This window comes from Bos mutus, chromosome 21 (genome assembly GCF_027580195.1).
Source record: "Bos mutus isolate GX-2022 chromosome 21, NWIPB_WYAK_1.1, whole genome shotgun sequence".
NCBI classification, from domain to species: domain Eukaryota; kingdom Metazoa; phylum Chordata; class Mammalia; order Artiodactyla; family Bovidae; genus Bos; species Bos mutus.
The window spans coordinates 55,562,673-55,580,845 of record NC_091637.1 but is presented as its reverse complement, the minus strand read 5'-3'; the positions used below and the strand labels follow the sequence as shown (position 1 = coordinate 55,580,845).

The following is an 18,173-nucleotide window of genomic DNA, read 5'->3' as shown; positions in this document are numbered from 1 at the left end:
TGAAATCCTGACTGGTAAGTATCTGGTCAGAAAGTAAATTTGCAGGCTTTCTAAAAAGGGAGATACATAAATAAATATGAGTTGAGCAGAGTTCCCCCCTATATTATGTAAGAATTTTTATATGGGGAACACATGTATACCTGTGGTGGATTCATTTTGATATTTGGCAAAACTGATACAATTATGTAAAGTTTAAAAATAAAATAAAATTTAAAAAAAAGAATTTTTATATGAAAGTGAAAGTCACTCAGTTGTGTCTGACTCTTTGTGACCCCATAGACTATAGCCTGCCAGGCTCCTCTATCTACGGAATTCTCCAGGCAAGAATACTGGAGTTGGTTGCTGTTCCCCTCTCCAGGGGATCTTCCCAGCCCAGAGATCGAACCCAGATCTCTCCCATTGCTAGCAGATTCTTTACCATCTGAGCTACTAGGGAAGCCCATTAAATGTTTGGGATTCACCACCAGTGGAGATTTCTGGGTGTGGAGTTTTCTTTGTGTGAAGATTTTAACTACAAATTCAATTTCCTTAATAGATATGGAAGTACTCAAAGTTTCTATTTATTCTGAAGTGAGTTTCAGCCATTTGTATCTTTTAAGAAACTTCATTTCATCTAAGTTGTTGAATTTATAACATAAAAGTTTTTGTGATGTTCTTTCATTAACCATAAAGAGTCTGTAGTGATGTGCCATATTTCATCTCTAATATGAGTAATTTGCATCTTTATTTCCTTCTTGATTAGTCTGGTAGAAATTCATCAATTTTATTGATGCTTTCGAAGAATCATCTTTAGATTTCATTGATTATGGCTATTATTTTTCTATTCATTTCATTGATTTTACTCTTTATATCATCCTTCTACTTCCTTTGCATTTTACTTGCTGCTTTTTTTCCATAATTTCTTAAGTTGGGAACCTTTAGATCAAAGGTTGACAAACTACAGTTTCCAGGCCAAATCTGGTCTGCTGCCTGCTTTGTAAATTAGCTTTATTGGAACACAGCCATGCTCATTTATTTATGTTTTCTATAGCTGCTTGTGTGCTACCATGGCAGAGTTGAAGTGTTGAGACATAGACCACATGGCCCACAAAGACCTAAATATTTACTCTTTGACACTTTATAAGGCTGTTACTACTGCTTCAGATAACTGATTTGAGATCTTTCTTTTTTAATATAAATATTTTACTACTATATATTTCTCTTCAGCACTGCTTTATCTGCATCTCATAAATTTTTGTACGTTGTGTTTTCATTTTCTTTCAATTAAAATTATTTTCTAATTCCCCATGTCACTTTCTCTTTGACATGTGTTATTTAGAAATCTGTTGTACAATGTCCATATATCTGGGAATGTTCCAAATATCTTTCTGTTACTGATTCTTCTAGATTGACTCTATTATGTTCTGAGAATATATTTTGTATGATCATTTGGTGAATCTTCCCTGTGCACTTGAAAAAAAAAAAGTACTATTAAAAAGTTCTTTTTTAAATAGAGTGTTCTATTAAAGTCAATTGGATCAGTTGGTTGATAGTGTTATTTAGCTTTTCTATATCCTCACTAATTTTGTCAGTTACTTAAAGAGGAGTGTTGAAGGGACCAGCTACAGTTGTGTGGATTTATTTCTCCTTTCAATTTTATTAGCCTTTTTTTTGCCCAACCAGAGATTGAACTCTACTGGTTCCCTCAGCAGAGAAATAGTCCTATCCACTGGAAACTTCTGATATGCTAAGTATTTTAATTAACCATGGTCTGCTTTCAAAAAGTATTACACAACTTCACTTGAAGTATCACAGTTTGCTTCTTACCAAGTTACAACAGCTCTCAAGAAAAATTATACTCTAAAATATTTTTCTCTGGGTTCATTACTCTGTTAAGATCACTTCATAATTCTTCTGTCCTTATTTTATCATCAAAATGTTTATAGTAAAACATATATAAGTCTAATCAAAATGATAGGGAAATAAAAGATAATTGTTGTTAGTAATGTTCATATGGGTCTTCCCTGGTGGTTCAGATGGTAAAGAATCTGTCTGTCAGGCAGGAGATCCAGGTTCGAATAGTCTTAAATTTCACCAACATGACATACAAAAAAAACTAACTAATTGCTTGCCTTTTGTTTTCAGATATTGCAGCTGTAGAAGAATGGTTAGTAAGAATCACTTTACAATATGGATTAAATATTTATACCACTGAAGGAACACTACTGGATACTGTTCGAGGTAAATGCCAGGAGGTAAAATAAAGCAAAAGTTGTATTATTCTTTCAACAAATTTTGTAAACTATAATATGCTGTACTCTGCTAAGTGCTGGAGATAGTTAAGAAATAATCATGACTCTTCAAGGGCTCACAATCTGATGAGGCAAAGATTTAAATATACATGGGTAATTTTTAATAAAGGTCTGCAAAGTGTGGTTGCCATGCCCTCCTCCAGGGGATCTTCCCAACCCAGGCATCAAACCCACATCTCCTGCATTGCAGGCAGATTCTTCACCATCTAAGCCAACAGGGAACCCCAAGAATACTGGAATGGGTAGTTTATCTCCTCTCCAGGGGATCTTCCCGACCCAGGAATCACTGGGGTCTCATGCATTGCAGATTTTTACCATCTGAGCTACCAGGGAAGTCAATCCCAAAGATTCTTTGGGCAATGCCAAAGAATGTTCAAACTACCACAAAATTGTATTCATTTCACATGCTAGCAAAGTAATGCTCAAAATCCTTCAAGCTAGGCTTCAACAGTATGTGAACTGAGAAGTTCCAGATGTACAAGGTGGATTTAGAAAAGGCAGAGGAACCAGAGATCAAATTGTCAACATCTATTGGATCATAGAAAAAGCTAGAGAATTCCAGAAAAACATCTACTTCTGCTTCATTGACTCTGCTAAAGCCTTTGACTGTGTAGATTGTGACAAACTGTGGAAAATTCAAGAGATGGGAATACCAGACCACCTTACCTGCCTCCTGAAAAATCTGTATGCAGGTCAAGAAGCAACAGTTAGAACCAGACATGGAACAACAGACTGGGTCCAAATTGGGAAAACAGTGTGTCGAGGCTTTATATTGTCACCCTGCTTATTTAACTTACATGCAGAGTGCATCATGAGAAATGCCAAGCTGGATGAATCACAAACTAGAATCAAGATTTCCAGGAGAAATATCGATAACCTCAGATACACAGATGACACCACCCTTAGGGCAGAAAGCAAATAGGAATTAAAGAGCTTCTTGATGAAGGTGGAAGAGGAGAGTGAAAAAGTTGGCTTAAAACTCAGTGTTCAAAAAATGAAGATCATGGCATCCGGTCCCATCACTTCATGGCAAATAGATGGGGAAAGAGTAGAAACAGTGGCTGACTTTATTTTGGGGGGCTCCAAAATCACTGCAGATGGTTACTGCAGCCATGAAATTAAAAGATGCTTGCTCCTTGGAAGACAAGCAACGACAAACCTAGACAGTGTCATTAAAAGGCAGAGACGTTACTTTTCCAACAAAGGTCCATCTAGTCAAAGCTATGGTTTTTCCAGTAGTCATTTATGGATGTGAGATCTGGACAATAAGAAAGGCTGAGCACTGAAAAATTGATGCCTTCAAACTGTAGTGCTATAGAAGACTCTTGAGAGTCCCTTGGACAGGAAGGAGATCAAATCAGTCAATCCTAAAGGAAATCAACCCTGAGTATTCATTGGAAGGACTGATGCTGAAACTGAAGCTCCAATACTTTGGCCACCTGATGTGAAGGGCTGACTCATTGGAAAAGACCCTAATGCTGGGGAAGATTGAAGGCAGGAGGAGAAGGGGACAACAGAGGATGAGATGGTTGGATGGCATCACCAACTCAATGGACATGAGTTTGAGCAAGCTCTGGGAGTAGGTAATGGACAGAGAAGCCATCACCTAATCACTACAGAAGTGTGCTGCAGTCCATGGGGTCGCAAAGAGTTGGACACAATTGAGCAACTGAACAACAACAAAAGACTGGTATAGAAATATGGAATTATATTTTTTCTATAGCCATATTGGGGGTCATCATAAACAATGGCTTTATAAAGTCAGTTTTTGCATCTTCTGTAGAGATATTATAGAAGGTTGTATTTATTGCATCACACACTATGAGAACCATCAAGCAAAAAGTTTTGTTCAGTGTTAGTAAGAACATTTGTATTTTTTCATTAAAAAATTGGTTGTTTTAAGTTTACAAATGCTGAGAAATATAACTGATTAGGGTTTTCTTTTTCACTTGTCTGATTGATTGCCCAATTTTTTGGATCACCTATAGTGCATTTTAGTCATGTATGGATGTGAGAGTTGGACTATAAAGAAAGTTGAGCACTGAAGAATTGATGCTTTTGAATTGTGGTATTGGAGAAGACTCTTGAGTCCCTTGGACTGCAAGGAGATCCAACCAGTCAATCCTAAAGGAAATCAGTCCTGAATATTCATTGGAAGGAGTGAAGCTGAAGCTGAAACTCCAGTCCTTTGGCCACCTGATGCAAAGAACTGACTCACTGGAAAAGACCCTGATGCTAGGAAAGATTGAAGTCAGGAGGAGAAGGGGACGTCAGAGGATGAGATGGTTGGATGGCATCACCAACTCAATGGACATGAGTTTGAGTAGGCTCCAGGAGTTGGTGATGGACATGGAGGCCTGGCATGCTACAGTCCATGGGGTCGCAAAGAGTCGGACATAACTGAGTGAATGAACTGAACTGATGGTGCTATTGTTGTTCAGTCACTAAGTCGTGTCTGACTCTTTGTGACTCTATTGTATATAGGAAAAAACCTCAGTCCTGGATTTTGTATTTATCCTCATTTTCCTCACCTTCCCTTTTCATGTTTATTCTTTTGCTCCCACTTTGATACAGTGCTATGTAGAATGCAGAGTGAGAGTGAAATTGTTAGTTGCTCAATTGTGTCTGACTCTTTGTGACCCTGTGGACTGTAGCCCACCAGGCTCCTCTGTCCATGGAATTCTCCAGGCAAGAATACTGGAGTGGGTTGCTAGTGGATTGAACCCAGGTCTCCTGAATTGTAGGCAGATTCTTTACCCTCTGAGCCACCAGGGAAGCCCAGAGTAAAAATAAATATTTCATCTTATGGAAAGAGTCACCTGGGTAGCTTTAAGAAAAGTAATGACGATTCATGGCCAAAATAAAGCAGGAAAACCCTGAGCTCACCTCCTCCCATAGGCACACCAAAATTACAACTATTTACAAAGTAACTCTCTATGGAGTGAACAGAAGATTAGCAGAAAAGATTTCCCACAAGTAAACGTTTAAAGAAGGAACCACAAAATGAGTAGGAGCGGGGATAGAGTCACTGTAGAGCCAAAACCAATACCACCATGTAGGCAACCCACAAATGGGAGGATAATCACAACTGCAGAGGTCTTCCCTAAGGAGTAAGGGGTCCAAACCCCGCATCGGGCTCCCTAGACCGATGTACAGGGAAGACACGCTCCCAGAACATCTGGCTTTGAAGCCCAGTGCAGCTTGTGTGTGGGAGAGCCAGAGAACTGTAGGAAAGAAAGACTGCTCTTAAAGAACACACACCAAATCTCACATGCTTCTAGTCCCAGTGCAGAGGCAGTAATTGGAAAAGAACCTCAGTCAGACCTCCTTAAGATATCATCAAACTTAATAGATTATCAACTTCAAATAATCATGTATGAGCAAAGTGGTAATAAATACATGCTGCTGCTGCTAAGTCACTTCAGTCGTGTCCGACTCTGTGCGACCCCATAGACGGTAGCCCACTAGGCTCCTCTGTCCCTGGGATTCTCCAGGCAAGAATACTGGAGTGGGTTACCATTTCCTTCTCCAATGCATAAAAGTGAAAAGTGAAAGTGAAGTCGCTCAGTCATGCCCGACTCTTAGCGACCCCATGGACTGCAGCCTACCAGGCTCCTCCATCCATGGGATTTTCCAGGCAAAAGTACTGGAGTGGGATGCCATTGCCTTCTCCTAATAAATACATACCTATCAATAATTTTACTCTAAGTGGACTAAATACTCCAACCAAAAGACAGTGGCTGAATGGATTAAAAAAAAAAACACACACAAGAATTAACATTGCTAAAATGACCATACCACCCAAAGCAATTTACAGATTCAATGCAATCACTGTCAAAATACCAATGGCATTCTTCACAGAACTAGAACAAATCATTTAGAAATTTGTAGGGAAACACAGAAGACCCCAAATAGCCAAAACAATCTTGAGAAAGAAGAGCAAAGCTAAAGGCATAATGCTCCTTGATTTTAAATTGTACTACAAAGCTATAGTAACTAAAACTCTGGTACTGGCACAAAAAATCAGACACATAGATAAGTGGAATGGAAGAGAGCCCAAAAATGAACCCACACTTACATGATTAATGAATCTATGACAAAGGAGGCAAGAAGTACAGTGCAGGGAAAGAAAACTTCTTCAGTAATTAGTTTTGGGGAAACTGGAAAGCTACAGGCAGAAGAATCAACCTGGACTACTTTCTCACACCATATTCAAAAGTAATTCAAAAATGGACTAAAGACTTGAATGTGAGACCTGAAACTATAAAACTCCTAGAGGGAAATGGAGGCAGTACGCTCTTGGGTACCAGCTTACAGCAATATTTTGATCTTTCTCTTCACACAAAGGAAACAAACAACAAATGGGTCTTCATCAAACTAAAGGGCTTTTGCAGGGTTAAGGAAATTATCAACAAAACAGAAAGGCCACTACTGAGTGGGAGAGGATATATGCAAACAGTATATCAGATAAGAGGCTAACATCCAAAATATACAAAGAACCCATATAAAAACAACCTTATTTTTTAAATGGGCAGAAGAACTAAGTAGACATTTTTCCATTGAAGACATGCAGATGGCTGACAGGCACTTGAAAAGATGCTCTGCATTGCTAATCATCAGGGAAATGCAAATCAAAAGCACAGTGAGCTCCTACCTCACCTGCCAGAATGACTGTTACCAAAAAGTCAACAAATAACAAGTGTTGGTGAGGATATATAGAAAAGAACTCTTGTGCACCGTCAGTGGGAATGTAAATTGATGCAGCCACCGTGGAAAATTAAAAGTTCTTAAAGTTTCCAGTTACAGAAAGGAGATTCATCTGTTTGAGGAACTGAGAGGAAGTCAGTGTCGTGGGAGCACAGTAAATGACAGAGTGTTGTGTAATGAGTTTAGACAGATGGGCAGAGGTCACAGTAAAGTGTGGGTTTTATTCTAATCATAATGAAAAGCCGTTGAAATGTTTTAAGCAAGAGAATGATACTGATTTATTCTTTTTAAAAATATCACTTTGGCTGCCATGTAGAGAATGGACTCTTGAGGGCAGATGACAAGATGGAATGAAGGAAATTGGTGGGCAGCTGCTGCCACTTTCCACGCAGGAGATGGTCTGGAGTATTTGGGCTGAGCAGTGGGGACAGTGAGAAGTCACAGTGCTCAGGGTACAGTTTGAAAATAGAGCTGATATGACCTCCAGGTGGAATGGGGACGAAGGAAACAGATACTAAGGATGAGTCCTAGATTTCTTACTTGAGCAGTCAAGTAGATGATGGTATCATTTACTGAGATGCTGAAGACGTGAGGAGAAAACATTGGGAAGTAGCAATAAGTATTAAGGTTGGAGTTACAGCTGGGAATCTTTATTCATTCCTAAATTCAAAAGAGATGTTGAAAAGTATTATCTCTACTTCCTAATCTTTGATTCACAGCCTAGACCACTTCACTGAAATTGCTGTTAATCACAATCACCAGTCACCTTCATATCGGTCACTTTTCTGTCTTCTTTATAGCTTCTCACCAGTCAAGACTTTTAATCACTCCTTCATTCCTAAAACACTTAAAATACAGCACATCAGTAAAGAGGCATTTTCAAGTCAATGGAGTCATGTTCCAGATGCAAGTTCAAATCTCCCTGCCCTCTGAGATATGGTCATTAATTGTCTGTACACACATGCTACAACCTGGAAAGTCAGCCGCCTTGCCCCAGATTTCTTTGAATTTCAGGATGAATTAATTTGGTTATAAATTGTGTCTCTTTTCCTTCTTGGCCGTACCTGTGCTACACTATGTCAACCTAGATGGAAACTTAGTTCCTTTTCTTACTTTGCCCAAACTGCAGTATATACTAAGTTTTTGGTTTTATAGCAGACTTTATTGAAAATTTGATGAGAAGATTCATGTTGCAGAAATGTAAATACCTATGGAGTGACTGCATCTCTGTTCTTAAAAGTCTTTTGACTATTTTTGAAATTCAGGCAGCAGTACTCTGTCAAACTCTCCTGGCTTACTTTTTTATATTCTCTTTTCTCATTTTTTTCAGAAAAATAAATTCTCCCATTCCTCATGCTTTAAACTTTGACTTTGTCCAGCTCCAACCCTTTGTATATCTAAGAATAGATTGCTGGGTTGAGGGGTTGGAAATGTCTTGCCTCTGACTGATTTTTCCTGTTAGTCTCTCCCTGACTCCTTGGTATCTTCCAGAAATCCTTCTAAGTGTCTTGGCCACTGATGACAATTTTTCCCATTCTCTGTTGCTGTTCCAAATTTGTTCTCATTTATCTATATCTCCTGCTGTCTCTATGGGATTGGGAAAGTGAACAGAAAGGAAATATGGGGCCTCTCAAAGCAGAAGTTATTCTCTAAGTTATAAATGTGCAAACCCTGTGATCCAGCCATTTCTAGGGAGAGATCCTGTGGCCAATTGTATTTCCCAAAGATGTTCAAAACAGGTATCTCCCACATCACATGCTCTTCTGATGTATGACCTTGCCAGGCCCCCTTCAAGGAAATTAACCTTCATTCCTCATACTTTGGAAAATAAGAATCAACCTATTTTTAACTGATGAAAAATGAGGTGATACACCTATTTTTTTAAACAATGGAATAGTTCCTTTACATAATTTCTTTAAAACCCTTAAAAGAAAGAAATAATGAATTATTTAAGAAATGCAAGTCAAAACTACAATAAGGTACCTTCTCATTGGTCACAATGGTGTAGAGAGAATCCAAATCACTCAGTCATGTCCAACTCTTTGTGACCACATGGACTGTAGCCTGCCAGGCTCTTCTGTCCATGGAATTCTCCAGGCAAGAATACTGGAGTGGGTAGCCATTCCCTTCTCCAGGGGATCTTCCTGACCCAGGGATTGAACTCAGGTCTCCCAAATCGTAGGCAGATTCTTCACCATCTGAGCCACCAGGGAAGCCCCATTGGTCAGAATGGCCATCATTAAAAAGGCTACAGAGACTTCCCTGGTGGTCCAGTGGCTAAGACTCCATGTCCTCAATGCAGGGGGCCCAGGTTCAGTCCCTGCTCAGGAAACTAGATTCCTCATGCCACAACAAAAATCAAAGAATAAGACCTAGCATAACCAAATAAATAAATATATTTCTTTAAGTCTACATGTATTAAATGCTGGAGAGGGTGTGGAGAAAGGGAACCTTCCTATACTGTTGGTGGAACCTTCCTACACAGTTAGTGGAGAACAGTATAGAGGTTCCTCAGAAAACTAACAATAGAATTACCAATTATTAGCAATCCCACTCCTGAGCATGAATCCAGATAAAACTATAATTCAAAAAGATATATGCACTCCTATGTTCATAGCAGCACTATTTACAATAGCCAAGGCATGGAAACAACTTAAAGTCCATCAACAGATAAATGGATAAAAAAGACACAGTACTAATATACAATGGAATATTCAGTTCAGGTCAGTTTAGTCACTGAGTCGAGTCCAACTCTTTATGACCCCATGAACTACAGCATGCCAGGCCTCCCTGTCCATCACCAACTCCCAGAGTTTACCCAAACTCATGTCCATTGAGTCAGTGATGCCATCCAACCATCCCATCCTCTGTCGTCCCCTTCTCCTCCTGCCCTCAAACTTTCCCAGCATCAGGGTCTTTTCAAATGAGTCGGCTCTTCGCATCAGGTGGCCAAAGTACTGGAGCTTCAGCTTCAACATCAGTCCTTCCAATGAACACCCAAGATTGATCTCCTTTAGGATGGACTGGTTGGAGCTCCTTGCCATCCAAGGAACTCTCAAGAGTCTTCTCCAATACCACAGTTCAAAAGCATCAATTCTTCGGTGCTCAGCTTTCTTTATAGTCCAACTCTCACATCCATACATGACTACTGGAAATACCATAGCCTTGACTAGATGGACCTTTGTTGACAAAGTAATGTCTCTGCTTTTTAACATGCTGTCTAGGTTGGTGATAACTTTCCTTCCAAGGAGTAAGCATCTTTTAATCTCATGGCTGCAGTCACCATCTGCAGTTATTTTGGAGCCCCCAAAAATAAAGTCAGCCACTATTTTCACTGTTTCCCCATCTATTTCCCATGAAATGATGGGACCAGATGCCATGATCTTAGTTTTCTGAATGTTGAGCTTTAAGCCAACTTTTTCACTCTCCTCTTTCACTTTCATCAAGAAGCTCTTTAGTTCTTCTTCACTTTCTGCTATCAGGGTGATGTCATCTGCATATCTGAGGTTATTGATATTTCACCCAGCGATCTTGATTCCAGCTTGTGCTTCCTCTAGCCCAGCGTTTCTCATGATGTACTCTGCATATAAGTTAAATAAGCAGGGTAACAATATACAGCCTTGACATACTCCTTTTCCTATTTGGAACCCATCTGTTGTTCCATGTCCAGTTCTAGCTGTTGCTTCCTGACCTGCATTCAGGTTTCTCAAGAGGCAGGTCGGGTGGTCTGGTATTCCCATCTCCTTTAGAATTTTCCACAGTTTAAAGGCTTTGGCATAGTCAATAAAGCAGAAATAGATGTTTTTCTAAAACTCTCTTGCTTTCTCAATGATCCAGTGGATGTTGGTGATTTCATCTCGGGTTCCTCTGCCTTTTCTAAAACCAGCTTGAACATCTGGAAGTTCACGGTTCATGTATTGCTGAAGCCTGGCTTGGAGAATTTTGAGCATTACTTTATTTACTAGAATGTGATATGAGTGCAATTGTGCAATAGTTTGAGCATTCTTTGGCATTGCCTTTCTTTGGGATTGGAATGAAAAGCAACCTTTTCCAGTCCTGTGGCCACTGCTGAGTTTTCCAAATTTGCTGGCGTATTGAGTGCAGCACTTTCACAGCATCATCTTTTAGGATTTGAAATAGCTCAACTGGAATTCCATCACCTCCACTAGCTTTGTTCGTAGTGATGCTTCCTAAGGCCCATTTGACTTCACATTCCAGGATATCTGGCTCTAGGTGAGTGTGAGTAATCACACCATCATGATTATCTGGGTTGTGAAGGTCTTTTTTGTACAGCTCTTCTGTGTATTCCTGCCACCTCTTCTTAATATCTTCTGCTTCTGTTAGGGCCATACCATTTCTGTCCTTTATTGAGCCCATCTTTGCATGAAATATTCCCTTGGTATCTCTAATTTTCTTGAAGAGATCTCTAGTCTTTCCCATTCTATTGTTTTCCTCTATTTCTTTGCATTGATTGCTGAGAAAGGCTTTCTTATCTCTCCTTGCTATTCTTTGGAACTCTGCATTCAAATGGGAATATCTTTCCTTTTATCCTTTGTTTTTCGCTTCTCTTCTTTTCACAGCTATTTGTAAGGCCTCCTCAGATAGCCATTTTGCTTTTTTACATTTCTTTTTCTTGGGGATGATCTTGATTCCTGTCTCCTGTGCAATGTCACAAACCTCCATCCATAGTTGATCAGGCACTCTGTCTATCACATCTAGTCCCTTAAATCTATTTCTCAGTTCCACTGTATAGTCCTAAGGGATTTGATTTAGGTCATACCTGAATGGTCTGGTGGTTTTCCCCACTTTCTTCAATTTAAGTCTGAAGTTGGCAATAAGGAGTTCATGATCTAAGCCACAGTCAGCTCCCGGTCTTGTTTTTGCTGACTGTATAGAGCTTCTTCATCTTTGACTGCAAAGAATATAATCAGTCTGATTTCAGTGTTGATCATCTGGTGATGTCCATGTATAGAGTCTTCTCTTATGTTGTTGGAAGAGGGTGTTTGCTATGACTAGTGTATTATCTTGGCAAAACTCTATTAGCCTTTGCCCTGCTTCATTCTGTACTCCAAGGCCAAATTTGCCTGTTACTCCAGGTGTTTCTTGACTTCCTACTTTTGCATTCCAGTCCCCTATAATGAAAAGGACATCTTTTGGGGGGTGTTAGTTCTTGAACGTCTTGTAGGTCTTCATAGAACCATTCAACTTCAGCTTCTTCAGCATTACTGGTCGGAGCATAGACTTGGATCACCATGATATTGAATGGTTTGCCTTGGAAATGAACAGAGATCATTCTGTCATTTTTGAGATTGCATCCAAGTACAGCATTTCGTACTCTTTTGTTGACTATGATGGCTACTCCATTTCTTCTATGGGATTCCTGCCCACAGTAGTAGATATAATGGTCATCTGAGTTAAATTCACCCATTCCAGTCCATCTTAGTTCACTGATTCCTAGAATGTCGATATTCATTCTTGCCATCTCCTGTTTGACCACTTCCAATTTGCCTTGATTCATGGACCTGACATTCCAGGTTCCTATATGCAATATTGCTCTTTACAGTATTGGACCTTGCTTCTATCACCAGTCCCATCCACAACTGGATGTTGTTTTTGCTTTGGCTCCATCCCTTCATTCTTTCTGGATTTATTTCTCTACTGATCTCCAGTAGCATATTGGGCACCTACTGACCTGGGGAGTTCCTCTTTCAGTGTCCTATCTTTTTGCCTTTTCATACTTTTCATGGGACTCTCAAGGCAAGAATACTGAAGTGGTTTGCCGTTCCCTTCTCCAGTGGACCACATTCTGTCAGACCTCTCCACCATGACCCATCCATCTTGGGTGGCCCCACATGGCATGGCTTAGTTTCATTGAGTTAGACAAGGCTCTTGTCCATGTGATCAGATTGGCTAGTTGTCTGTGATTGTGGTTTCAGTCTGTGTGCCCTTTGATGCCCTCTGTCGCCCTCTGTCAGCGCCTACCATCTTACTTGGGTTTCTCTTACCTTGGATGTGGGTTATCTCTTCATGGCTGCTCCAGCAAAGTGCAGCCACTGCTCCTTACCTTGGACGTGGAGTATCTCCTCTCAGCCGCTGCCCCTGACCTTGGATGTGGGGTAGCTCCTCTCAGCCACCACCCCTGACCTTGGACATGGGGTAATTCTTCTAGGCTGCTCCTATGCCGGCGCAGCCACTGCTCATGTGCACAATGGAATATTACTCAGCCATAAAAAATGAAATAATGCCCTTTGCAGGATCATGGATGCAGAAACATGCATGTAGAAATTATCATACAAAGTGAAGTAAGTCAGAAAGATAAATACCATATAATATCACTTATATGTGGAATCTAAAGTATGACACAAATACCTATCTATGAAACAGAAACAGATTCAAGGACATAGAGAATAGACTGATGGTTGCCAAGGGGAGTGGGTAGAAGGAGAGATTGGGAGTTTGGGATTAACAAATGCAAACTTCTGATTCATATAGAATGGGTATCCATATAGACTGGATAAACAACAAGGTCCTATTGTATAGTACAGAGAACTACACTCAGTACCTTGTGATAAACCATAATGGAAAAGAATATGTAAAAGAGAATATGTATATGCACACATATATATGTTGCTATGTATGTATAGCAGAATCATTTTGTAGTACAACAGTAATTAACACAACATTATAAATCAGCTATACTTCAATTTAATTTTTTTTAATTTTTAAAAAAGACAGAAAAAAAGAAAGCAGTAATGTTCTATTTTCAAGAGCGTTACTGTAATTTAAACACCAAAACTTGATTTCCACAGAACCTATCCTTCACTGGAAACTTGGGACTATGATGAAAAAAAGAACAATCCAGCGATTATATCCACATGTGGTAGATCTCAAAACGACAAAGTGTCCCTGTGCCAACGATGTGGCATTACTTGGCTTCGTTATGAACACAACATTTGATGGTAAGTTTGCGACTTTATTCAGAATTGGAGATGGCATTTTATATTATATGACAGTTATGTTTAATTGGAAGTGCAAGTTAAATGTGCAGGCATAATGGAGTGAAAATGTTTCCTAAAAATACCTAAGAACTTTGTCACTTTCCCTTGTCTGCTTGCTAGTGCGGTAAACTTTTTTCTCTGTGACATTTTGCCATGTTACTACTAACTTTAATGTCTCTCCAAATTTCCTTGATACTCTGGTGATTTATGTTTGGAAATACCCACTGCTTCTGTACAGCAGAGGATAAAAAGGTTTATCAGAAAGTGAAGTCACTCAGTTGTGTCTGACTCTTTGTGACCCCATGGACTGTAGCCTACCAGGATCCTCCATCCATGGAATTTTCCAGGCAAGAGTACTGGAGTGGGTTGCCATTTCCTTCTCCAGGGTATCTTCCCAACCCAGGGATCGAACCCGAGTCTCCCTCATTGCAGGCAGATGCTGAAAGGTTGTTGCTGAACCACAAAAAGATGCTGGGATTCTTGGCCTCCAGAGGAGAAGAATTCAATCCGGGGCCAGAGACGAAGGAGGCTTGATTGCTCAGAGCTTTTGTGTAATAAAGTTTTATTAAAGTATAAAAGAGATAGAGAAAGCTTCTGACATAGGCATCAGAAGAGGGCAGTGTTAGCAGTGTTAGCAGCAGTTAGCAGTTGCTAGTGTTGGCAGTGGAGTTATATACTCTCCAATGAATCAAAAGAATGTCTGGGGGTTGTAAAGACCTCAACAGACCTACTCCCATAATTTACATTTTAAGATAACAGGATTAGCCAGAAGGTTTAATCCAGAGACTGTCCTCAGACAGGATACATTATTGTTATATAATCCTAAGGAATGTAGAGGGGAAAAAAAGTTTGTCCTTTCTTCCTCCTTGAGAATTCTAGACCCCTCTCTCCTTGGGGACCCCTAGACTTCTTATCAACCTGCCTAGGAAATGACTCTCTCAATGCTTTACCATCTGAGCCACCAGGGAAGCCCCACTTGACACTCTGTCCTCCGTTATATGTTCTTTCTTCCCAGAGATAATTCATTGCAGTTCTAATCTACCTTCTATTCCTGCCACATGTGAATAGGTAAAGTTGTTCTGAGGTGTCACATTATTTTGTTATGTGTTTTTCTATTATTATTATAATTAATAGCATCCTACACATTTCAATTACTAATTGTCTTATTCTAGATTGTTTTTCTTAGGTCATTGATGACTTCAGTGACCCCAAATCTGATATTTCTAAAGGAAAAAAAAAATAGGAAACAAATTTTATCACCCATAGATTATATGTGTATCTATATAAAAATCCAAAAGAATCAACAGACAAACTATCAGAACAAGTATGGGAATGCTATGGAATTGACAAACATAACAGTACATAAAAACCACTCCACTAAAGACTGATTAAAGATTATAAATTTAAAAACCCTATTCAGAAAGTAATAAAACCTCATAGGGACCTAGAAATAAGCCAAAAAAGACTTGCAAGGCTTGTGTAGAAATTATAAAATTTTAATGAAGGCTATAAAAAGAGACTAAAAAAGATTTTATGTAAAAATATTAGTTCTCTCAAAATTTATCAATAAATTCAATACAAATCCAAGAAAAATTACAGCTGTATTTTTGTGTGTATGGAAATTGATAAGCCAATACCAAAATTCATGTGGGAGACTAAAGGAAAATGACTAACAAACATGATTTTAAAGAATAAAACAGCACAATAGGTTGCCCTACCGTGATAAAGTAATAGATTCAAGTAATATACACTGGTATAGGGATATATAGATAGCATTGCCCCAAATTTCTTTGCATTCCAACGACTTGCAGTCTTTTAATTATCCTAGCTCCAGGCTGCTTTGTGCAGAATTAGTTTAGTGAGAAACTGAACTAATTTTGTTCAGTGTCTCATTTTCCTCTCTCTCAACCAGATGGAAACTCAGCTCCTCTTCTAGCTTTGTTCCATGGATGCAAGGCCAGGGCCCCCTCCTCTTTTCTCTGTCCAAACCTGCCATTCTTTTGTGAGACACAGGAGAGGAGCCAGTCTCTGCATCCTGCCACACCCCCGAGAATCATAGGAGACAAGGCAAGTTTCAGTTCCTCAGGGTCTCACTCACTCGATCACTTCAACATCTGGAGAAAAGAAAGTTTTGGAAATCTTTTTTTAGATGAACCCACTTTTTCCCTCAGCTGGCCACTGGTGTGCTGAAACAGAAAATAAGTTCCCATAGTATCAGGCTGCCACTGACCATTCCTTTGTGAGGCTTGGTTCATCTGCCCTCCCCACAACAATGAGGCTTCATCCCAAATGGAGTCAATGGTGAGAACAGGAATCCAGGAGCCTCATATGGTCCATATGTTCCAGTCTGGACTCATTACCCATCTTCTTCCTCTATGACACTCCTGATACATCCATCATGCCTCTCACCCCAATTTTATGTCACTATAGAAACCCAAGCCTCCAGGTCACTTTTGGCTACTTTATACCACATACTATTCTGAATTTCCTTTAATTTCACCCAAACAACATTCAGAAAACTAAGATTGTGGCATCTGGTCCCATCACTTCATGGCAAATAGATGGGGAAACAATGGAAACAGTGACAGACTTTATTCTGGGGGGCTCCAAAATCACTGCAGATGGTGACTGCAGCCATGAAATTAAAAAGACGTTATGATCAACCTAGACAGCATATTAAAAAGCAGAGACATTACTTTGCCAACAAAGGTCTGTCTAGTCAAAGGTATGGTTTTTTCAGTAGTCATGTATGGATGTGAGAGTTGGACTATAAAGACAGCTGAGTGCTGAAGAATTGATGCTTTTGAACTGTGGTATTGGAGAAGACTCTTGAGAGCCCCTTGGACTGTAAGGATATCCAACCAGTCCATCCTAAAGGAAATCAGACCTGAATATTCATTGGAAGGACTGATGCTAAAGCTGAAGCTTCAATACTTTGGCTACCTGATGCAAAGAACTGACTCATTAGAAAAGTCCCTGATGCTGGGAAAGATTGAAGGCAGGAGGATAAGGATGGTTGAGAGGATGAGATGGTTGGATGGCATCACCAACTCAATGGACATGAGTTTGAGTAAACTCCAGGAGCTGGCAATGGACAGGGAGACCTGGTGTGCTGCACTTCATGGGGTCGCAAAGAGTTGGACACAACTGAGCAACTGAACTGAACTGAACTGAAACGTCTGTCCATCTCTATTCTCCCAAATCCATTCATTGGAATATGTGGTCTGTTATCAGTAAATTCCCCCATACTACTACTCTTTTCTCTGAAGGGTCCCCTCAGTTGCTGTAAAGAGTAATCTGGCCAATCCCAGTTATTATTCTTTTCCCTGAAGCTGTCTTGCATGGCACATGTTTGGGTCTCAGGGGTCATTGTCCTCATTCCTTAAGGGCTAGTTCTTAATAATTAACTCCTGTCTTCTCTTTGAAAATGTTCAATCCCTTTGAATTCAGACTTTACTCCCTCTAACTATTCTTGGCTGCCAGTGTATGACAACCTTCCCATCACTCACTTTCATTTATGAGTTTAGCGTCTGGACCCCTACCTTTCTCTCCACTTTATTTTTGTTACTGTTTTTGGTGATTTCACCACCCATATGGACCAATGCTTTCAAGGCCTGTTCTTCCCCAGTGATCTTTCCCCCATCTTACATCTGTTGTCATTTTCTTGACCTTGTTGTCTCTGATATTGTTATTGCCTCCAAAATCTCCAGTACAATCATCTCATGCTTGTGCACTGCTTTCTGTACTTTCAGCCTACCCTAGTATTCACAGTCTGACATTTCTTGGATTTCTTGGAGACATCAATATGTTTTCCCCACCACTTTTTTTTACTACTCAACATCCTTACTTTTTCACCATAATTTTAATTGTCTCTCTTTGTAAACACTTCTGTGACTTCTTTGCCATTCTCTTTCTTCCTTGCCTGCATAATCCCAACTGTCATTAAAACCACCTCTACTCCATTGGCAGAGCAGAATATTACTAGATAAAAGTTGCACACCAGACTCTCTTTAAAATTCCATCAGCTGGTCTCACCGTAAATTCATGATTTCAAGTCTCAAGTGAGTACTCAGAACGACCCAGAAATCCCACCTCTCTTCCTTGGGATGTTTATTGTCCCATTCTGCAGAGTGACCTGGTCACACCTCTTCCCACTCCTCAAATGCTGTGCCTCACC

General features: G+C 39.8%; 1 protein-coding gene across 1 annotated transcript in view; it reads left to right on the top strand.

Annotated features, from left to right (window-relative positions):
• CATSPERB (cation channel sperm associated auxiliary subunit beta) overlaps positions 1-18,173 on the top strand; it is a 184,180-nt gene that overhangs the window by 85,342 nt on the left and 80,665 nt on the right. The window contains 2 exon segments of the mRNA XM_070358214.1: positions 2,125-2,220; positions 13,808-13,957. Of these exon segments, the coding sequence (XP_070214315.1) occupies positions 2,125-2,220; positions 13,808-13,957 (246 nt within the window).